The 24,693-nt window shown below is 39.7% G+C and overlaps 1 protein-coding gene across 3 annotated transcripts in view; it reads right to left on the bottom strand.

The window, feature by feature from the left end:
• The window catches only part of OPRM1 (opioid receptor mu 1), a 37,989-nt gene that overhangs the window by 5,038 nt on the left and 8,258 nt on the right, over positions 1-24,693 (bottom strand). For 2 of the 3 annotated variants that reach the window (XM_023758184.1, XM_006093868.3), the window contains exons 2-3: positions 8,964-9,316; positions 7,417-7,937 (exon numbers count right to left, since the gene is read on the bottom strand). In XM_023758184.1, the coding sequence (XP_023613952.1) occupies positions 7,417-7,937; positions 8,964-9,316 (874 nt within the window). Of the gene's footprint in view, positions 1-4,805; positions 4,918-7,416; positions 7,938-8,963; positions 9,317-24,693 lie in introns of those variants that run through there. The other variant, XM_023758183.1, reaches the window with a different exon arrangement.

The following is a 24,693-nucleotide window of genomic DNA, read 5'->3' as shown; positions in this document are numbered from 1 at the left end:
TTGCCGAGCTGTTGGTAAGAAACTGCTTTCTCTGGTCCATTGGGTCACGTTGTTTACTGTCATCCACACTGTGGTGGCCAGCTGACCTGCCGCTTGCTGAGATCCCGTCTTTGGGAGCTTGTCACTCCCCACCGTTTTCTAAGCCTGGGCTTCTTTCCTGACAGTGACCACAGCAATGTTATGCACTTCAGTAAACTTGACATTTGACATCGATACAGTGTTTTATTCTACGATCTGTTTTCCAGTTTGCCAACAGGTTTTTAAGCTTTTATTTATTTATTTATTTTCAGGAAGTCAATGAGCAAATCCTTTTGGGCTATTTTTTTTTTTAAGACTATTTTGAAAAATAAAGTTTTGGAGAAACTTTTACATTCGAACTGAAGCTTATTGAAAGCACTTCTCATTTCTATCCGTACAGTGATTGGAGATGTTCCCTACCCCTGGAGGGAATGGAAGAGATCGCCTTTTCCAACTTCATTAATCTACGGAAGGGAGCAGAGGTCTTTAGAGGGTGAAGTGACATGCCCAAGTATATTGGTCAGGGAAAGCTGGCTTAATATTTTTATTTTTGCTTTCTTTTTGCAGCTACTCTCTTCTACTTCCATTGTCTCTTTCCTATTTGTGATGCCACACAAAGTTGCAATTGAAACGAATAACAGCCTTGGGTACTGTTGAAGCGGATCAATGTTTCAGTCAATAACACGCTTCAAAATTGCATTCATTACAGAACCATCGAAGCAGAGCCACACGGAATACTTTTAGAGTTGATGACTCAGTGGCAAAGTTCTCCATTTAACTACATCATAGAGAACTCGTCTCTTCTTCCAGGCTCCATTGCTGGACTCACACCTATTGGGCTGGAGGTATTACAAGGGGGTCAAACTTTAGTAAAGAGGAATTCAAGGGGAGGTAGAATAATCTGGTAGTTCAAAGGACTCAGACTTAATATGCCATCTACTAATACGGACTTTTTTTTCTCAATATATCTTTTCTCTCATCAAAGGGAGCTTTGGGGGTTACCCTTGCTCACTAGACGATGCTAGCCCTGCAGTCAGTCAGACACAGAAATGAGTCCTAATGGGTTGTCAGTCAGAAAAGGCTGGGCAAGTCCTGCTTGTCAAGGGATGCCCGGAGTGGCCAGTGGCACGGATGCCCAGCTCACCCAGCTGGCTGTCAGCTGCCGACAGAATCTGTGTTCCCTGCCTTCCAGTCCTCTGCTCTTGGCAAGAAAGGTTGAGATTATTCAACATGTGGTGTGCTTCTTACCTCGGCAGTGGATGCCTTTTAAAAAGAAAGCTGTTTTTCTCAAGGATGTTTCACTCAAAACAATGGATCAGAGATAAGGCTTATTCTTAGCAACAGTGTGGTTTCCATCAGTAGAAACATATCGGAAAGTGACATAGAATGCCCCCCGCCCGCCCCCTTTAGGACAGCAACCAGAAAGTGGCAAGACCCAAAACAAAGCGACACAGAAGTGAAAACCCAAACAAAGCCCAGCCTGTTCTGTTTTCAGAGATATGGAGTTTCAGCATTTTGCTTGTGTTTGGACCATATATTTTAAATCAGTGAGTAAAAGAGATAAACAACTTTGGAGCAGTGGTGAGGACCTGGAATTATGGGATGCTGCCATTTATTCCAGTGAAACATTGACTTTTGAATAGATTTGTGCACGAATGGGACTGATGGTCTATAGTGGGCATTTGGAAACTGCTTGGTGAAACCTTCATTCTCTGAGATGTTACAAAGTGTCCCTTGAAAAACTGGGCCTGTGCTCAGATAAGTTTGAGAGATTCAGCTTAAAAAACAAAATGCAAATATATAGATATATGCAGTACACACACACACACACACACACACACACACACACACACTAGGGCTTTTCAAAGCTTTAAAATGTTAATATATAGTATAAGTTCTTGAGACCAAAAATAAGATAGGTAATATTTTCTAGCATTTGCCTAAGAGCTATTTTTTCATGGATCACATATTAACATTTTGCGCAGTAATGTTCTATAGGACCCTGGTAGAATTTGTAAAACTAATTGGAGAGTTATCCCCTATGATTCTTTTAGCATCAAATCTTAACACCTGAATTCCTGTACCATCCCAGTCATGCTGATGCTAAATGTTCAAGACTTCCAGTAACAAGGAAATCCTTATATCTCAAAGCTTAGAAGAATCTTTCTTTGGTCGTATTGAAATCCTTTCCCTGTAGCTTCCACCCTTTGGCTTTCATTAGTAGAGTTGTATTGGCTAAGTCCAATTCCTTACTGCATCCCTTTAAGTATACGAAGATTACTGTTTTGGCCAGAGTTTTCTGTTTCCCAGGCTAATCACGTGCTCTTATTTCAACCATAGTGAGGAATTCTAACTCCCTTCACCTTCTTGGTTGCTCATCTCTGAACACAAGCTAGTTTATTAATTTCATTCCTGATAGTGAAGCTAACATTTCTTTGGCTCTAGACACTAGACATTTGTTGATGCAATCAAGCTGTAATTGCAACAGTTGAGATGGACTGTATCAGATTGTTATTCCATAAAAGAAAACCTCGCCTGGCTGGCAGGCTCAGTAGTTGAGTGTTGACCTATGAACCAATGTCGGGTTCAATTCCCAGTCAGGGCACATGCCCTGTTGCCCAGGTTTTGGCAGGATCCCCAGTAGGGGGTGTGCAGGAGGCAGCTGATCAATGATTCTCTCTCACCATTGATGTTTCCGTCTCTCTCCCTTTCCTTTCCTCTCTGAAAATAATAAAAAAATAATATATATGTATATTTTTAAAAATCTCTAGGGCTTTTTTGTCCATATCTGCAGTCATTCATATTTTATGTTTCTACTAGAGGCCCGGTGCACGACATTTGTGCACTGGAGAGGCTCCCACCACTGCTGCTGCACTCATCAGCCGTCAGCCCGACTTGTGGCTAAGTAATGCTCCCCCTGTGGGAGCGCACTGACCACCAGGGGGCATCTTCTGCTTTGAGCATCTGCCCCCTGGTGGTCAGTGCACATCATAGCGACTGGCTGCTCCACCGTTCGGTCTATTTGCATATTACCCTTTTATTATATAGGAGAGTTGGATTTTTGGATTGAATTTCTTCTCTGGTAACTTTTATAACTTAAGTTTGATTCATTATCCTATTATATTCAGCATTCCTCCATTGATTGGATGGTTAAGATGGCAATCAAAGTTTATAAATCTATGTCACTGTACCATATATCCAGATCATAATTCAACATAGCCTAGAATTACAGAAATTAACAAGAGCTTGCCAAATCTCTTGGGTTTACTTGATTTCCCTGTCCTGCGATCCTCTAAGAAAATAAAATTTGTTTTGTCATAACTAATTCTTAGAAAGCTTAGTTGCTTTCTAGAGATTACTGCTTCCTTTCTAAGTGCTCTCAAAATATATTTTAATAATGTGATCTAGGCTCTAAAAACAATAAATGCAAAGTGGTTTTCAGTTGCCACAAAGTTCCCATTAAAATTAGGACTCTCTTTCCCCTAGATTTTTAGGCTCCTCCCATTTTTTGCTTCTGAAGTTAGCATTTGTGTTTCATTAATTATGTATCATTTAAAAGTTATCTTACTGTTTTAAGATCACCAGGAGATTTGAGCTCATTCAGAGCCTCCTAGTTCTCTAACAATTATCTTCACCTTTATTAGCCTTACTTCTTTCTTAATAATATTTTAGGATAGAGATAATTTGCTCTGAAAGAGAAACTTGAAATAAAATGACTTGAAGAAGTATGCAGAGAGAAATCAAATTGCATGAAGAGCATGGAAAATGGATGCCTAAGTGTGAGTCTACTTAACAAAAACCTAGTAGCTATGAAGATGATAAGTTGAACAGGTGTGGAATGCTACAGCTGGAGCTGTGACTGAGCCTTGAAATGCACAAAATAACATGAGACCATTTTTTTTAATGCTTAGCCAAGGCAAGATCTCTTTGGGCACTGAATCCAGTTTTTGGCCTCCTCATCAACAGCACTTGTTAAAAAATAAAATTGACACAGCACAAGTGTAAATAAGCATGTGTTTGAACAGTATAACTTCTGATCAGAGGATCAGCCAAGAGAAAATGAAGACCCCCTCCTGTGAGTATTTTTTAGGTTCTGAAGGATGAGCCTGAGATAATGTCAGTGTGTTACATAGTCATTTAGGTTGTCAATCAGTTGAACATGAAAGAGGCCATTCCCACCACCCCTCATATCTCCCGAATATCATGAGCCCTCTGATTATTCATTCAGTCCACAGATATTCTTGGAAGAAATTGTAATGTGCCAGACAGTGTGCTTGGTAGATACTGGAGGCACAAGAAGGCAGATGTGGTTCATGCTCTCAAGAAGTGATGGCGTGTCCCATACAACATGTGCCTCCTGTAGATGGTTAGCAATAGTGACCACAGTTACTTCTCTCCCTATATCCACACCCCTTTGCAATGTGACAGCAGCATCTACCATCCATAGGCAGAGTCTGTTTGCCACCCCTTGAATCTCAAACCTGTGCCCACCGTGCGAACAAGCCTGGGCTAAGCTGCTGGAAGAGGAAGGTCCATGTGGAGCTGGCCATTCTTCCTGTGGGCATCCTCGATCTGCTAGTTGACAACTGATCTAGAAGAACTGTTCAGACCACTGCAGCCCAAATTACTGATCTATAGACTCTCAAACTAAAAAAAATGGTCGCTTTAAGCTACGGAATTTTAGAATGACTTGTTATGCAGCCAAAGCTGACTGACAGCTCTTCACCATGTAAGTATGATTCAGAGTTTATTTTGGGTCCAGAATTTTCTCATATGGCTTATCCAATTACCTTGATAACTGCCAACTCTCCACTTCACTTTGCGCTGTATGGGCATGGTCTCAGTACACAGTTGTCAGAATACAGACACCCTGGGAAGGTTTGATATTGGCTCTCTGATCTGCAGAATATGAAGTTGACTAATGTGCTTGAGATGTGACATATACAGTATATTTCTTGGAGAAAACACAAATACACAAGCAGACACAAACATCTACAACAATACAAACTTCAAACAAGCAGTTAAAAAGTTAATGCAAATCCAGTTAGCTTTGTTTCCTAGCATAATGGCTCAGGATGTTTAAAACTCCCCCCCCCCCCCACACACACAACAACCTGTTTGTCACATTCTGAATTTGAACAACAAATCCACTATGTCCTACAGACAGTCTCTGATTTCTCTTTCAAATAATTTTATTATTTTGATGTATTATTGAAACCCTCACCAAAGGCTGATGTATCCTTCCAGATGTCTGTGTAACTGCCTTGATTCTAATGATCACATTAGTGGCGATTAGCGAAAGGATCTTTGATTTATCTTAATTTTCAAATATGTCAGAGTGTCTTTTCCTCTTTTCCTGGCAGCCGCTCGCTCTTTGTCCGGCTCTCCCAGCTGGGCATTTTGGGAAAGCAGCCAATTCCAGGGCTAATGTGTTTCTGCTGTGATCTGACACTGATGCTGTTTCATGGAGGCAGCAACGGAGATAAGCGCTAATTGGATGCATTTTTAAAGCAAACCTTTTAGTTACTTAGAACAGAGCTTCCCCAATTAGCTTCCTTTCTCCTCTCTCTGGCTATGCAAGAACCACAGTGATGTGAAAACACTGGGTTTGGAAGGGAGTCCAGGGCACTGCCCAGGGCCACTGAAGGACAGTCATGCTGAAGTCAGGGGAAACGCTCCAGCAGGCGGCTGGGGGCTGAATTGCCGGGAGAGCAGGGTGAGTGGAGGATACTGGGAGGATCAGATGTGACAGGAGGCCCAGGCAGTGGGGCAGTGGCCCAGGGTACACTACCGACAGCCACACCCTAAAGTGCCAGAAAGCAGAGGGAAGGTGTGGGTGGGCACGCAAGGAGAAAGAACCAGTGTTTCATAATGGCCATCTTGGTCTCCAATGGAAGTATTTCGCTTCAATGGAACATATTTCAACTTTAGAACTGAGACTTTTAAATTGCATTCTTTAATATGTTATCCCCAGGTTGAAGAAAATCTATTTAAATCCCTGCCCTCTTTAAGTTACTTGCAAGCTTTTGATAGCTGCCCAGAAGGAGAGCTGCTTAGGAAAGGAGGCAGGTTTGAAGGTCTTGATGTGGAAAAAAAAAATAAGAGAAAAGACCCAGGGTAGGAAACCATTTCTTTCTGGCTTTTATTTCTGAGATGGATTCAGAAGTGAGACATAATAAGTTAATTTCCCTTTGGTTGAAAGTGAGTCTGCCATCATTATCTCATCCTCTCTGGGGGTTCCAGTTTCTGTGTTCCTTTCAGCATTATTTAATAGCAGGGGCATGCGGATTAATGACCCCTCTGGGCCACAGGATTGCATCAGTCCCGTGGTCAATTAGAAAGGGTGAATCTGGGTTTGGCTGGGTGGCCGCAGTGGGGACAGTGAGGTGGGCGTGGTGGGGAGACAGCGGAGAGGAGGCAGCTAACTCTCCCTTCCTCTCCTGCTATTCTCTTTCTAGTCCTTGTTATGGAACCATCTGTCCCCATAGGCCCACCCCTGGCCCTAAGAACTTTATCTAAGCTTCTGGCTCAAGAATTTACTCTACAGGAAGTTTGAATTTGAGTTCTGGGTTATAAAATTACACAAGCTGTAAATTTTGGGTGCTGGCACCATTATTTGAAAATTTATTTAATTAACCGCAATAATGACTTGATATGCTTGATTTACTTTAAAGGCCAGACTCCAAATTTTGCAAACCAGTGGCTTCCTAAGCCAATATTTAACTTAGAGATGGATTTTTCTCTTTCCTCCTTTTTGATTCCTCATTTAATTGTAAGATTGTGCGTGAATCTTGAATCTTTCACGCAGGCCATCATCTATACTCTTCTGCACGCAGGAATACATCTTCCAGCAAATCATCCTTCCTCATTTTGTTCTTTCTTTCCTCCTTTGCGGTGACACTGATTTGCTGGGAACATCTTGTACCTGTCACCAGAGTCAGCAAAGTGCTGACCTTTCTCTTTTACCACAGAACCAGAGCAGGCCTGGCTTTTGAGAAGTGACAGGGATATTGGAGTGATCTGCATAAAATACATGACATTGCTGGGGGAAAAGGAGGAGAATTCTAGATCAGGGTCACTTCCACAATATGCTAAGAGTCGTTCATTTTGAAAAGAAGACAAGGCTGTGGAGATAATGATTTTTAGAGGCTTTACAGGTTTCTAGTTGGCAGGTCTCTAATATAAAGGAAAAATGCAAATATACAGAGCTCGGCTGATAAATGAAGCGCCCCTCCAATACAGTGGTCAAAGTTTGCTCCCCTCCTCCCTCTATGTTCATGCTGAACCCCAATCTCCTTGTTACTGGTCTCTTTCTAATGGATTGAATCTTGGGTTGGTAAAAGCTCTATCATTTCATATCACCCCCAGTAAGTGTACCCAATTCTAGAAGCTGCGTACCTGATGGTTAGTCCTATCCACTGTGTTGGCCGTGGAGGGGTGGTCTCTAGTGTTCTGACGAATTCGAGTGGAGTTCTGCTGCTCAATGGTGGAGGAAGTTGGGATACAGAACTCTCTGAAGCATCGTTTGAAGTTTTCATCCAGAAATGCGTAAAGGACTGGGTTCAGGCAGCTGTTTGTGTAACCTAGAGCAATGCAGAAGTGCCAGGAAACAGTCTGAAAAGTAGTTTCTGGGATTGTGATCAAGGCTTTAATGATGACGTAAATGTGAATGGGGGTCCAGCAGACGATGAACACAGCTACGACCACCAGCACCATCCTGGTGATTCTCCGAAGATTCCTGTCCTTTTCTTTGGAGCCAGAGAGCATACGGACACTCTTGAGGCGTAAGATCATTAGGCCGTAGCACACCGTAATGATGAGGACAGGCATGATGAAGGCGAAGATGAAAACACAGATTTTCAGCAGGTTTTCCCAGTACCAGGCTGGGTGAGAGAATGTTAGTGTGCAATCTACGGAACCTAGATGAAAAAAAAAATTACAAGGAAGAATTAGAAGCACCATTTAATTATGACAGTAGGTATTAACATTGTCATCTTGCTTACTAATTTTTAAGCTTGACCTTAGCTAACGTAAGTCTATTAGTATACATGCTAGTAAAGAAGTATTTCAAGAAATGGTGGGAGAAACTCAGCTCTCTGTTGATTTTCAGAAATAGTTTCATTTATTTATTTATTTATTTATTTATTTATTTATTTATTTCTAAAGATCTCATTTTGCTGTCCACTTTGGTCACATTAATTTTCATTCAGCCAACAATTACGGACTTCCAACTATGAGCTATGTCCTCTACGGGGTCTATGTTGATATACAAAATATAATCACTGTCCAAAGTCTATAGGACATTACAGCTAATGGATGTTTTCACTCCACTTTTTGATGGGTGGTTTATCATTCTGACATGAGGTCTAGAAAGATACATGTTTTTATGAAATTATAAAACAAGCCTCTGCTTGCTTTGGGTTTCAGTTGTAATTACTCTTGGAAGAACTGTATTTTTTTAAAAATATATTTTATTGATTTTTTACAGAGAGGAAGGGAGAGAGATAGAGAGTTAGAAACATCAATGAAAGAGAAACATCGACCAGCTGCCTCCTGCACATCTCCCACTGGGGATATGCCCGCAACCAAGGTACATGTCCTTGACAGGAATCGAACCTGGGACCCTTCAGTCCGCAGGCCGACACTCTACCCACTGAGCCAAACCTGTTAGGGCTGTATTTTTATTTTCTCATCGTTTTGATGAAATGCAGAGACCTCCAGAACCAATAGATTATATTCTCTTTGGAATGTTTAGTGGGCTTAAAATCATAGGGAAAATTCCCATTTCAAAAATTATTCAAAGGCATTTTTCTAGAAAACAATTTTATTAAAATCACAGTTTGACTAAGACATTGGAACACTCCAAAAAATTCTAGTTGGCTTATGACTTCACCAACATTTGGTTCAATAAACTCTCCATCCCTCAGGCCTGCAACATCACTCACCATGCCTGTACTTTGTTGTCGCCATGAACATCACAGGCAGGCCGATGGCTGAAGAGAGGATCCAGTTGCAGACATTGATGATTTTGGCATTGCGGGGAGTACGGAAATCCAGGGCCTTGACGGGGTGGCAGACGGCGATGTAGCGATCCACGCTCATGGTACAGAGCGTGAATATGCTGGTGAACATGTTATAGTAGTCTATGGAGATCACTATCTTGCAGAGGACAGTTCCAAACGGCCATGTTCCCATGAGGTAATTGACACTCTGGAATGGCAGGGTACTGGTCGCCAAGGCATCGGCCAGAGCGAGGTTAAAGATATAGATGTTGGTGGCCGTCTTCATTTTGGTGTATCTAGAAAATGAAGGAAGAGCAGAGGCTGAGTCAGAAACAGACAGCAATGTGAAATACTGGCACACTTCCAATAATTAAAAAACAAACTGCAAGGATTAGCGGAAAGCATTTGAGATTCATTATGGAAGAACTGTTTTCTTAGAGAGGGAGAGAGAGAGATAGAAACATCAATGATGAAGGAGAATCAACCTGGGCATGTGTCATTATCAGGAATTGAACCATGACCTCTTGGTTCGTAGATCGATGCTCAACCACTGAGCCATGCTGGCCGGGCAAAACAGCATGGCTAATATTAGATTGGCTATTTATAGCCATGTGCCTATAGGCTAAATATATAATTTCTCTATCAGTTTTCTTACCTATAAAATGGTTATGATAATAGGTATCATACTGATTTATTTGTAATGGGCCAGGCACAGGTAGCTCTCAGTCAAGTATCCAGACACTGGATAATAATTCATTTTAATTCTAAATATATATAAAATTCAGATTTTTGTAGTTAAAATTGTGGAGCATGGGGTGAGAACATGTCCTTATGTCCATCCATGTGCCACTTCTCTGGAAATGAAAGATGCTTCCATTATGGCTAAGAGACTTTGCCTAACCATCTTTAACTTATACTTTTAGGAAGTGCTTATTTCCTGCTTTATTTGACTTCTGCTCATTCTACTTTAGGACATGAATAGCATTTCTTTGATCAGAAGTTTATATCAAATCATGTTTTGCTTTCTTGATTCCTGTATTCCGGTATAACTAATATTTATGTCTCATAGACATATATTACTAGGCTAAATCCTTTGATGTATATAAACCATTATAGTAGGCTGGAATAGTCTTATTCGTGACTTTAGATCTTTGTTTGCAGATATGTAGATTATTCATCTCTTTAGACCAAATGACTTCAAAAACAGCATTAGAACATCTGTCTCAGGAGATAGTACATTTGGGTTCATAGATAAAGATGTTCTGTATTTCTTATAAATACTTAGTTTCTAGAGCTTAGAAATTATTTGCTTTCAAAATTGAGAGTTCTAAAAGAAAATGAAATTTCTTCTATTTTTAAAATCTAGTAGTTGTGTATGTAAAAAAAGTCATGTGTACATAACGTCAAATAATGTTATATCCCTAGGTATTTCTTATATATATTGAAAGAACAACAATGAAAATGACTTCAAAATAGGATAAAATAATTTTACCAATATTAATATTAGAAAATTGTTTTTTGAAGAAACCTGAGCATATGTTGTAGATTACAAATATTTTAGAGGGCATAGTCAGTAAAATTATTATCTATTGTACTTAGTACAATAAATATAAAGCTTTATCTATATTTTTGGTGATGATATTATACATATAATCACTCAATATAAGTAAAATATAAAAGACAGCATGAATATAAAAGTTAAACGAAATAAAGATAGAATTGGATTATCCATTTGGCACAGAGCCCAGCACAAGATGAATACAGTAAATGCTTGTTGAGTAGAATTAAATGTAGGAGGAAGGGTTTGGGTGACTTTATTTTTTTTAATGGTATAATGAAACAAACTTTAACAAAGGAAATCTGAAGCTTTTGAAGTAAAAGTGAATGGAAAATTCCTTTTGGCCTTGTCAACTTGTTGTTAAATTAAAAAAGAACTTTGGTCATAGAAGGTCATGAATGATGAGAAGTAGGATCAGGAAGGAGCTTTGAAGACCACATTGCGTGGCTACCTTGCATCATGGCTAGAGAACCTGAGGGACAGAGAGCTGTGCAAACATTTGAGATTTTCTCCCGTTTTTCTAGATTCCATCTAAAACTAAAAATATGCCTCTATGCTGTATGCTGGGCCATGTGTAATTTTGGGAGTGCATTTCTGAAAATGTTGTAGTTTGTCCCAGAAATACTCAGCCCACTGTTAGCTAAAACAAGGTAAGCATGCAAAGCTTTTTCATATTCTTTTCAAAGATGCCCATGCCAGGGCCATTGGAAATCCCGAGACTTAAAAAATAAAAATCCAATGTTGTAGCAGAATTATATTTTTTTAGAGGAGTGTTGAGTTTGTTCCATTTTTGTTTAACTCTCTAATAATCCATAGTTTAATACTATCAACTCTAGGACTCACAGTCCATCTCTTCAGTTCTTTGACTGCCGTTCCAACTTTCTTTTGAACATCTGCGCCTGCTATTGGCTTCTCAAATGCAACACTTCCCGAAGTGTGTTTTTCCTTTCTCATACATATCACCACGATCGGTGACAGCAAAATAATCAGTAACAATTGTTGGAGCCAGGATTCAAGCCCAGATTATTTGTGGGTCATTAGCTACAATGCTTTGCTAGTTAATAACCATCTCTTATTATGTTCTATTTGCTTCTTGTTTCACGAAATAATTTCTTTCATCCCCTGCAGATGTTAAATATGTTATTTTAAAGTCCTTGTATGATTGCTATTTAATTCTGTTTCTTTGAGTGTAAATTCTCTTGTTTGTTGTGTCCTCCCCCAATGTCTTTCATGGTATAGTCATTCATTCACAATCCGATTATATTGATTTTGAGTTGACCTTGAAGTGAAGATGCCTTGGTAGATTGCTCGCTGTTTCTGCTATGTGGGTTGACCGAGACGGGAGCTGCAATTAGACTGCACCATACAGTTTCCAGTAAGAGCAGAGGACAGCATGGGCTTGAGGAAGATACCGTGCACTGGTGGCTGCCTTTTAATCCTCCAGAGCATTGCTGGTCTCCTAGGTATAGCCAGTATCTCTGCCCCAAGCACTGCACCAGTTTTTAAATGGACATTGTGTGGCCTTTCTGTGTCACCTGTAGACTGGAAAACACACCAGCGGCAACTGACAAGGCTGCCACTACTGTGGAAATCCACTCCGTTGTGGAAAACCCTCCTTATGAACTCATATTTCATGAATGAAGTCATCAATGACCCTAACACTCTTGACCTGCCTCTGTTGCATCATTCACTTCTTTCAAAAGGAGAAGGAATGGCTTTTATGTTTATATGTTAAGGTTGAAGAATAGGATATACACCGTTCTGTCCCTTCCATGGTCTCTTCCTAAGGTTCAGCTGCCCAAAGGAAACACATATTGTAGCCAACTATTCCAGGTAGTAAGTTTTAAAGGGACTGGTCCCCATATTAGGAGGTTAGCTGTGGTCCAGGTCTGTGACTAGATGTGTTTGTGTATTCATTCTGGGATTAGAATTAGGAAGCTATTATAACTGCACAGCTAAGTCACAACCACCAGCAAAGTATTTGCCAACAATAAAGATGATGTATTTTTTTCTATCTGCTGATTCATTTCATCTTCTCTCTCAATTTGTCCAAACATCAGCAGGGGAAGAAGGAGTGACATTTCATAGGATCCTTTAAACATTCAGACTGCCTACCAAGAATTTCCCCATCATTTTCATAAATTTGTGTATGGCTTTTCATTGATTTATTTCTTTAATTTGTTTTCTTTAAAAAATAATTTCTAAAAGTTGTTCTAGAGTTTGTTCTCAATCAGCCATCCTGAAAATGATACATTGCATAGGAATATCTTTAAACAAGGTTTTAGTTTGAGTATTGTATAAAAGCATATCTGGCACTCTTAATGAACTTGAGAATAACTTTCAACCTTTAGCATGATTGCACATGAAATCTTAGTCTTGTGTAATAAATGTGACAATTATATTGAAATCATGTTTTGTCTTTTGGTCTGTAAGCTTCTGGAGTATAGAGACCATGATCAGTCTGTACTCTGCTGCCTGCTTGGCTGAGCGACATGATGAGTCCTTCTGACCCTAAGCCTGCAACTAGATATCTCTTTAAATACGACATTCCTGTTCATCTCGTAGAAATGCTTTCTGCTTTCCTGTCTCATGTCATCTTACTACTCCCCACATTGATTCCCATTATTGTCTCCCTCTATTGGCAGAGGAGAAGAGAGGATGGCATGTACTGTAATAGTAGTGAGGTTGTGTAATGGTGAGAAAGAAAAAAGCTCCTGAGAGCTTTTGGGGAGCCAGTTTAGTTGCTAACAGCCAGGCTGTGGTATTCATTTATGGAACATAATTCTTTAGAGTATCAACTTCAGATGAGGACTTTCCATGACTGTGGTGCAACAAGCCAAAAGACGTCTCTATAACCAGACCTGACCAGAGGTAAAACCAAATCACCTGAACCACAAAAATGCCCAGCCTCTTTCTCTCCTGGTTAACATGAGGGATCCACCACTTCTTATTCAATGACTAGAGGCCTGGTGCATGAAATTCGTGCACTCGGGGGCAAAGTAGCGGGGGACCCTCAGCCCGGATTGCGAAAGGGCACAGGCTAGGCTGAGGGATCCCACCGGTGCATGATCGGGGCTGGGGAGGGACCGCGGGAGGGCTCCAGGGTGTGTCCGGCCCATCTCTCTCAGTCCCAATCAGCCTGACCCCAGCAGCAAGCTAACCTACCAGTCAGAGCATCTGCCCCCTGGTGGTCAGTGCATGTCATAGCGACCCATCATAGCAAACAGTTGAGCAGCCTTAGCATTTCATTAGCATATTACACTTTGATTGGCTGAATGGCTGACCAGATGATTGGACACTTAGCATATTAGACTTTTGTTATATAGGATGATTCTAGCCTTACTCTGCTAATTCAGCCTCTAGATGATTCTAGCCTTACTCTGCTAATTCAGCCTCTAGATAAGAAATTATTGGTGCCCATGTGTCAAATGACTCTTGCTTTGAGTAATACCCTATTTAGACAAATCTCTGCTTCCTTGAATCTTCTCCTTAATCACCAAACATAAACTAAAATCCTGGTGGGGTCCCCTCTCCCCTCCTGAAGCAAGCTTAATAAGCCTAGTAGTTTGAGCTCCAAGTCTATTCCTCGTGGATTTTGGCTGGTGAGCATGGGTAGCAGAGTGTCGTTGGATCCTGAGGTTGTCCCAGCAGCAGCAGGCCAGCAGCAATTAGCAATTGGAAGGAAGCCGTGGGAATTTTCCGGTGATGTCCACAGATGGGTACAGGCCACTTGGGGAGCACAGTAGTTACAACAGCTGCCTGCACCACAGGAGTCTTGGAAAACATACTCACCCATTGTCTAGCAGATAGAACCCATTCCAGATGAAAGCTCGGATTGGATATCATCTTACTTTTTAGGGGGCTGCTCTTCTTTTTCAGAGCTCATGACCATGCACTGCAGCTGTTGTTGGATCCTCACCATGTCCTAGGTCAGTGGTCGGCAAACTCATTAGTCAATAGAGCCAAATATCAACAGTACAACGATTGAAATTTCTTTTGAGAGCCAAATTTTTTAAACTTCAACTATATAGGTAGGTACATTGTCATTAACTTCATTAGGGTACTCCTAAGGCTTAGGAAGAGCCACACTCAAGGGGCCAAAGAGCCACACGTGGCTCACGAGCCGCAGTTTGCCGGCCACGGTCCTAGGTTAACTCTCTACCTATTCTGCATTCCATTCCTTCAATTAGTTATTGATTGTGGTCTTTAGATCTAGCAGTCATTAAAGCAGAAACCTACTTGCTAGTTGTAATCAAGTGGTTTCTATTTACAGTGCTTATTTTCTGTATCTTCTGTAAAATGTTTGCATTTAAACATGTAAGTGTTAAGAGATTAAGAAATAAAAATCCCACCTTTTAAGGTAGAAACATTCCTGCTGATTCTTGAGTCATACCAACTGTTTACCTGATCTTAAGAGCAGGACCAATCCCATCAAAGTGCTATGAACCTACAGATCAGTGAATAACTAAGCTACCTTGATTTTGTTAATTTCCCCCTGATTTGGGTTCTTAATCAAGTGAGGAGTAAAATACTCGTGCATGGGCAAGTAGGAAACACATTGGGCTTGGAATTAAAACACATAGGTCTAAGCAAGGTTTTGTGACCATGACCAAGTGGCTGAACTTTAATTTCCACAATTGTAAAGAGGTGATTATATTACCCCTAAAAATTACCATTAGAACAAATTAAATGATGATGGTGATAGATGCTATTTTTGGAGTGTGATAACCCTAGCCAACCTCTACTGAATCTTTACTTTCCTCCAAGCATTGCTGTAAACACTTCACTTGGGTTTTATGACTTAATCTTCATTACAGACTTATGAATTGCATATTATTACTTCTTTTGTACGTGAATAAACTGAGGTTCATGGGGGTTAAATAACTTGCTCAAAATAACAGTGGCAGAGGCATAATTTAAATCCATATCTGCTTGTTACAGTATATGTCCTCCACTATTACATTGCACTGTAATAATATGTATCGCATAATCTATATGATAAAATATATATATATATAGCCAATATGCAAAGTGTCCCCTCGGGAGTTCAACCAGAAGACCGGGAGTTTGATCGCTCACTATGATGTGTGCTGGCCACCAGAATGAAGGAAGACCCTGGCCAGCAGTCGGAAGGCCCTGATCGGCCCTGATCATCGGCCAGGCCTAGGGACCCTACCCATGCATGAATTTCATGCACTGGGGCTCTAGTAACTTTATAAAGTACAGTAAGCATTTCTATATATATTTTTGTAAATTGATGCTTGCAAAAATCCTATTAGTAGCTACAACAATTGTGGTTATGTTTTAATATTAAAGAGAACTGAGGGTTAGGACAATTGTCAAGGACAAAAATGTTTAACATTGTAAATTTAAATATCTGAGTGTTTGTTACTATGCAAGTAAAATACCTAGAGAATTTAAATTTTGGGGGGGTGGTTTTGTGTATAAGTGTGTGTGTGTGTCTTGTAGATATAACCATTAGCAATGCTTAATAATAGCACAGCATATTGGAGAGAATTATAAATCAGGATACTGTGTAAGAGGCTGAAATAAAAATGTTATCATTGCTTTTTTTAAAGAATATATTTTTATTGATTTCAGAGGGGAAGCGAGAGGGAGAGATAGAAACATCAATGATGAGAGAGAATCATTGGTTGGCTGCCTCCTGCACACTCCCTGCTTGGAATTGAGACTGCAACCCAGGCATGTGCTTTTGACCAGAATTAAACCTGGGACCCTTTAGTCTGCAGGCTAACGCTCTATCCACAGAGCCAAACTGGCTAGGGCTAGCATTGCTTTTAAATTTTGCAACAGAGGTTTTTAATTAACATCCATGAAGACTCAATTTCAAAGTTCATTTGTCAAAACTGTGGATGAGCTATCCCTGTTCATTCCTTTTAATGTGTGATGACACATTCTGATATCTACTCGTAAATACCGGGTGTCCCCAAAAATGTATTCACACTTTAACAGCTGTAGCTCAATTTTGAGAATGAAATGCATTTTAATAAACACTGCCTTCATAATTATTGAAAATATGTGTATTCATTTTGGGGGGACACCCTATATTTTGGTATTCAATGAATTCCTGCAACAGTAGCTGCGCCAAAACTTTGGGACCGACTGAAGGAAAATAAAAGTTACGCAGTTAGCTCCTATAGATCTTGGCTTATAGACAATTGTACATTATGGTGACTGTTTTCCATCTGAGGAGCAGACAAATCTTTATCATGTAACTGCCATGCTGACCAGGGATTTTCCTAGGAAACAGAAAGTAATTTCTTGAGTTTTTTTCTAAGTAATTTTAGGCAGAGAGATTTTTGGAAGGCATTTTTCTTCCCCTGTGGAGAATTCAATAGCATTTGTTAGAAGAAAATATGATTCATGAATACAGCGGTAATGTGGCAGAGCAAATAAGTCCCATTCGTTTTTAAAATCTAAAATTTCAGTCTCATGGTCCAATAAGGGTTATTAAATCAATTAGAATTGTCTTCCAGCCGAAGCCGGTTTGACTCAGTGGATAGAGCGTCGGCCTGCGGACTGAAGGGTCCCAGGTTCGATTCCGGTCAAGGGCATGTACCTGGGTTGCGGGCACATCCCCAGTGCGGGGTGTGCAGGAGGCAGCTGATCGATGTTTCTCTCTCATCGATGTTTCTAACTCTCTATCTCTCCTCCCTTCCTCTCTGTAAAAAATCAATAAAATATATTAAAAAAAAAAAAAAAAAAAAGAATTGTCTTCCAATTTGGACCAAACTCATTTCGCACTAATAACATTTTTAGATGTAAATTAATGTGTATAACTGTATTTTTTATAGGAAAACTCCAAATATGACCTTGATTTATATTTTTATAAAAAAGCCTCTAATACAATATTTTATTGCCTTTCAGGATCATCTATTACTTTTGAAATTTTCTCCGTTTTAATTTTCGTATTATTGTGTGTTTTGATTAGATCATTGCACATTCATTTTTAAAAACCTGAAGAATATAAAAAGTAAAGTACACATCACCATAGCCTTAACATGTAGAAGAAAGCTAATAAAATTTTATGTTGAATACTCTAATTTCATGGTCAATGTTATACATTTCACAGTTCTCTTAGCTAAAGGTAAAATTTATATTGGACTTTATTTATGAAATAAAACATCTACAGCTTTAAAGACATGTTCTTAATTTTCATAGAATATATTTTATTTTTATAATACTTTTTTTTTCAGGATAAAACCCTCTGAGGGTCAATATTGAGTCAAACATACATTGATGTAACATCTTTTTTAAATTTAATTTTTGCCAAGTACCATGCTAGGCAACCATTCTTAACTGATTTATGTCTCCCCTGCCTTGGGGAGACCGAAGGTCAGGTGAGAGAACATAACTAACTGTTTCAAAACAGAATGTTCGATATGATGGCAAGGTAGGAGTGATATGGTAATGTTGAAAGGAACATTTAACCTACATTTAGGTGTCAGGAAAGTTGCGATTATTACAGTTTTGTGTCATCAGATGGAGAGTGCCCATGAAAATATTAAATTTACTTCTTGGGGTCATATGGCTGGTCCATGCTGCTGAAGCTTTTAAATCTGATGATGGCTGGAAGGCCTTGGAAGAGGGTTGACCTCCAAAGAAGCTTACCTATTATCTATGTTCCAGATAGATAGACTCATTGTTTCTCTAGTGAGTCTATCATGTGTATGTTTTTCAGAGACAAATATAAACCTCTGTTAAGTACATTTTCACTGGCAAATTTTACTACTAATTTTACTGATAATAATTATCAAATTTTATTGCCTGTTTATTTATTTATTTTTGTGTGAAATAGGACTTCTTTTTCCTGACCTAAGCCTTGTATTTTTCTATTGAATGGTTGGACTATAGTAGAGGCCAACAAAGCTCCTTTAGTCACCCAGTATGACTTCCTGTGTGTACCTCATTACGATGATTTTACTTGACCAATTACCCCCACCAAAATATTTTAAAATATATTTTTATTGATTTCAGAGAGAAAGGGAGAGGGACAGAAAGATAGACACATTAATGATGAGAGAGAATCATTGACTGGCTGCCTCCTGCACACCTGCTACTGGGGACTGAGCCCACAACCCAGGCATGTGCTCTGACTGGGAATCAAACCTGTGACCCTCTGGTTCATAAGTCGACACCCAGCCAGCCAGGCCCCACCAAATCAAATATTTTGATTTGTTAAGTTCCACATCTTCATCTAATTTAACTAGAGTGTTGACCAATCTATTATGTTTCTAATAGATTGAAGTTCCCAAACTGTGTGGACAAAATGTCTCAGTTATACCAAAGCATAGTTTCTATTTTTTTGTACTAGAGTTAGAGTAAGTTTTTTGACAGAGTAGGGGACATATATATTTTATGTAAACTATGGTTTAGCACTAGCCGGTTTGGCTCAGTGGATAATGTCAGCCTGCAGACTGAAGGGTTCAGGGTTTTATTCTGGTCAAGGGCAAGTACCTCGGTTGCAGGCTCCTCTCCGGCCTGGGCCCTGGTCCAGGCTCATGCAGGAGCCAACCAATCAATGTGTTTCTTTCACATGGATATTTCTCTCTGTCTGTCCATCTCTCTTCCACTCTCTCTAAAAATCAATGGAAAAATATCCTCGGGTGAGGATTAAAAAAATATACATGTTTTAAAAGGCAATTAAAGCAAGGGTACATAGAAGAGCATGTTCATTTGTATTTGAGTTTCTAAATTGGTGAGAAAATAATTATAGTCTGCTGTGGAAATTGTCATTTGTGTTTTATTGTACTTTTTATTTCTTAATTACATTTGACATTCAATATTGTTTTATATTAGTTTCAGGTATACAGCATAATGGTTAGACCTTTATATAATTTATAAAGTCATTCCCTGATAAGTCTAGTACCCACCTGACATCATACATAAGTTATTACAATATTATTGATTATATTCCCTATCATGTACTTTACATCGCACGATTATTTTGTAACTATTAATCTGTACTTTCTAAACCCTTCATTTTTTTCACTGAGCCCCTCAATCCCTCCCATTTGGCAACCATTTGTTTTCTGTGTCTATAAGTCTGTGTTTTTTTTTATTTAGTTCGTTTATATGTATTAATATATGCTTTGTGGCATTGGCTCATGTACTAGTGTCTTTTGTGGAAATGTGACATATTTATAGGCAGGAAACTTTGTTCAGAGTGGTAGTCCTTTTTTAAAAGATGGCATGAATTTCTCCGCTGATACTTATGTTTTAAATTCCACACAAAGGACAGTGATTTTAAAGAACAGAAGTGTCAGGTCTCACATCTAGCTTGAGCCGTCTGCGGCCTGTCTTCCGGGACAGGGTCTTCAGAAGTAGGCTGGCCATCCTTCCAGTCGGTGACAGAGGAAGACATGCCCAGAGCAATGAGTCTTGAGATGTTTTCCCCTCTGAATCCCATTCATTTAGTACTCTACCATTTCACTCTACCATATACTTACAACTTGTAAAATGTTTACAATATCTACTTTGAGAAATACTTATAAATTACAGTCAACAGAATTCTTTTTCATTGTTTTGTGAAAACTAACCATGACCCTCTCCTCACTTTTCCTCTAGCTTGTCTATGAGACTAACACCTTTAGATAAATCTGTAAAATTGGATAGAGACAATTCCGAAGTTATCCCATTGCTGGGCTTGGTGATAGAGGAAGATGAATTACAGTAATTGTAATAAACCTTGGGGGTGATGTTTGTCTAATACTGTGGTTAAAGAACACTAGGTTAGCTATTGTGGCTCAGTCTTTGGCATTTATCAGCTGGTAAAGTTGTTTAATTCTCTTTCCCACTGAACTGTACTTTTGGAGAGAGGGAGGACTGTACCTATTTTGCTCACTAGTGTATCTGGAGCTTCTAGGAAAGTGCTTTGTGTACAGTTAGTGTTCAACAAACACAGCAAATAAATAAATGAGCCTGTCTATACTCAAAAACATTTTATGAAAAATCAAATTACTCAATGTAATGAAAATTAAATTTGTATAAAACTTAAAGGCATTATCTTTATTCTTGCATATCCATCTTTTGTTTATTTTACAAGTAAGTAAAATTAAGCTTCCTTTTGTCATCAGAAAGACCATTTGAAGGGTCTCAAATAATGTTGTCTGCTTTTAACAGGGCCTCCTATTTTAGTGGCCTGGGATCACCAACATCACCAGAAACATGCTCACATTTAAATTTATTCAGCCCATGTGGTTTCCTTTTCGGAGGCGATGGGGGCTGAGTAAGTGTGAAATTATAGTGTTGGCAGTAATTTCCCTTGTTCTCTTGGCAGGCACAGTCAGGTTCTGATGTTCAGGTTATACTGCCGGCAGCACTTTTCAATTAGCATTTAATACTCCCCCACAAAAATACTTAACCTTTCACTGGCACTGAACCCCACCTTCAGTGAAAAAAATGCTCAGAAGCAAAAAAGGCCTCTATTGATCACCTTATTCTGCACAGTTTCTATACTTGGGGTGCTCTCAGTTCTCAGAAGCTCTGCAAGCCTCAGGGATGTGATTTTCTACCTTGCAGTAGTAGAGTTTACTACTGGGGTTTAGGATGTTGACAAACACTGCCTGGGAAGTCCTGGAAAAATCCATAATGAAAGTGTGAGGCATAGACAGGCACCCAGACTCACACAGTATCATCATTAATTCTACCTCTACCTTTTGAACCGGTTTTATTACGATTGGTATTACCGTGATATAACAGAACCCAGGACTAGGCACAGGGATGGTATTGTATTAAAAAATATATATATATTAATTTCAGAGAGGAAGGGAGAGGGAGAGAGAGATAGAAACATCAATGATGAGAGAGAAGCATTGATTGGCTGCCTCCTGCACGCCCCACACTGGGGTTCAAGCCCACAACTTGGACATGTGCCCTGACCAGGAATCGAACTGTGACCTCGTGGTTCATAGGTCCCCGCTCAACCACTGAGCAATGCCGGTTGGGCAGGGATGGTATTTTAAATGCCTAAATTTCCAAAGTTAGTGTTCAGAGAACATCATCATTACAAGTTATTTCTTCTAATTCAAATAAAGGACTCTGCTCAGTAAAAAGGAGTTTCATCACATGCAGTCATTATTTAGACAGATTCTGTTCTAGAGTTTTGACTATAACACCAATTTAAATGTGAAACATTTAAGTAACAAAAATGCTATTTTTCTCCAAAAAGTAATTGGGTTGTCTATTTTCTTCACTGAATTCATTGGACAGCATAAAAAGAACTTATTAATAGGGGGTCAAGCAAGTTGTAAGTATCTGTCCTTAGAATGCTTTCACGTCATCATGGCTGCCAGGAAGACGACTGTGGCAGAATCCAGTGCATTGGGAAGGAGTGGACTGGAATGAGAATGACAACAGTGGCACCATTCAAAGCCTTGCTTTGCTTCTGCAAAACTGTGACTCAAAAGGATAAACTATATTTCAAAATATTAGAACAGATAATATAGCTGGTGTATGAGAAGGCCAGCGCACTAGGTGAATGATGAGATCCAGGTGGCTGATGGTGCGAGCCCAGTGAGAAGGCAGATAAAGTCTCAGTGGGAGAGAAGCAAATAACAAAACTCCTTACTTTGGTGGAGCACTTTCAGAGTTTTCTGCACACTTCTATGTATTTTATCTAAGTGGGACCTGACTTCCATGAGATTAAATATGATCTTTATTCTTTCAGTGCAAGTGAAAGATTTAGGGAGGTTATGTGACAACGATAACGAGAAAGGGGCAGAGATTCAAACTTGAGTCTTATTTCAGGTTTCGCACTCTGTTCACTCCCTTATGCCTACTATGCAGAGTCCATTGGCGAGATTTAAGGAAAAATTTAAAACATCTTGAGCTTGAGCTTTCTTGAGAGATGATTTAATTTACAACTTATTCAATAAATTGCTTCCTGGAGTTCAGAGGAGTAAACATATGGACAGAACTCTTAAACCTCCTTGCCAAACAGGTCTCATCTTTCTTATTCACAAAATGGGAAGTTTGTCTAGATCTGTGCTTCTCAATATTAGCTTCACATTGAAACTACTTTGGGAGATTTTAGACCTCCCTAAGTCCAGGGGCTACCTCCAGAGATTCTGATTCCATTAGCCTTGGGCCGAGGTGGGTTTCATTAAAAAAACAAACAAACAAACAAAAACAAAACAAAACACTTTCCAGGTGATTCTAAGATGCAGCCAAGACTGAGAGTCACTGAAATGGAAGATGTGGGAGGCCTTCTTCCACATGTCAGTGTGTTGCCAGGATTTATGCCAGTGATGGCGAACCTTTTGAGCTCAGCGTGTCAGCATTTTGAAAAACCCTAACTCTGGTGCCGTGTCACATATAGAAATTTTTTGATATTTGCAACCATAGTAAAACAAAGACTTATATTTTTGATATTTATTTTATATATTTAAATGCCATTTAACAAAGAAAAATCAACCAAAAAAAATGAGTTCGCATGTCAGAGGTGTCATAGGTTCGCCATCACTGATTTATGCAATAGCTCTGATGACCCATGAATTCTTCAGAATGAAACTCACATTTTATTACTCATTTTATCCTGTATTGGTTCCTGGCTAGAATTTAGATCTAGTTCTCACTGAAGAGATTGTGGAAACTAGAGCATTCTTCAGCTGGACTATATGTCATCCAGTTAAAACTCTCTGAGGGATGTAGTAGTGCGAGAAGCGGCAGGCAGCCGCTCCCGCTCATCCCGGCCCTGCTGTGCCTGCCTGCCACCTTCGCTGCTTGGTAGCGCTGCCGGGGAGGCGGGAGAGGCTCGCACTGCCGCAGCTGTGCTTGCCAGCCATGAGCCCTGCATCTGGTGCCCGTAGGTCAGCTGAGCGGAGCTCCCACTGTGGGACCGCACTGACCACCAGGGGGCAGCTCCTGCATTGAGCGTCTGCCCCCTGGTGGTCAGTGCACATCATAGCGACTGGTCAACCGGTTGGTCCGTTGGTCGTTCGGTCGCTAAGGCTTTTATGTATATAGATATTTATTGAATTTTAAATAATAGCAGGAAGTGAACATTTTATCTCAATACTTTAAAAGATGCAGTATTGCCGAAACCGGTTTGGCTCAGTGGATAGAGCGTCGGCCTGCGGACTGAGGGGTCCCGGGTTTGATTCCGGTCAAGGGCATGTACCTGGGTTGCGGGCACATCCCCAGTAGGAGATGTGCAGGAGGCAGCTGATTGATGTTTCTCTCTCATCGATGTTTCTAACTATCTCTCTCCCTTTCTCTCTGTAAAAAATCAATAAAATATATTTTTTAAAAAAGATGTAGCATTATACTCATCTTTTAAAATTTTATTAAATTTATTGGTATGACACTGGTTAATAGATTATGTAAGTTTCTTGTGTATAATTCTAAAATGCATTATCTTTATATTGCATTGTGTGCTTACCACACACAGTGTAATCTCCCTCCATCACCGTATGATTGCCCCCTTTTCCCTCATCTTTTTAGAGGGACAATAATATCGCTGAACTGATCATTTTGTAGATAAAACTCCACAGCCTGGAAACAGTACAGTTATAAGTCTCAGCTAAACAGACGTACTTTCTTCAATTCTCGGTTACTTTCCTCATCACTTCATTGGTCACTGAACTATCTTTTTTTCTGTTTCACAGTCATCTTCTCAGAAGGTTGCCTGACCTTGGATTAAACACTTGAGTTGCCACAGGTTGGTGTTGGGGGTGACCTTTTAGTGGAACTTTCAGTACAGAGAAGTAAAGCAGAATATCATGTTCCCAGTAAGGTAAAATGTCACCATCCTTTTCCAAGTCACTAAGAGGTCAGAGGTAATGCCTTTAAAGCAGACTCACCTAACCAGGGCCCTCTTAAACTCTGGAATAAGATCAATTTGCTTCTTTCACAGACACTTGCTTCTCTAGTGGCTGTCTCTTTATTGAAAAACATAAACTAGAGGGGAGAAAAATGATGAGAGAAAGTACCAAGAGCAGCTGCAATAAAAGAGAATAAAATATAATATTTCAGATGGCAGGTGCTTTGGTAATTTCTCTTCATCTTTTATTCTCCAGGATTCCAGAGATAAATATAGGGAAATTTATTATTTCCACATTATTCCTACTAACTAAACCTACTCTGTCATTCTTT

Source organism: Myotis lucifugus, unplaced genomic scaffold (assembly GCF_000147115.1).
Source record: "Myotis lucifugus unplaced genomic scaffold, Myoluc2.0 scaffold_125, whole genome shotgun sequence".
NCBI classification, from domain to species: domain Eukaryota; kingdom Metazoa; phylum Chordata; class Mammalia; order Chiroptera; family Vespertilionidae; genus Myotis; species Myotis lucifugus.
This window is presented reverse-complemented; position numbering and strand designations above follow the sequence as displayed.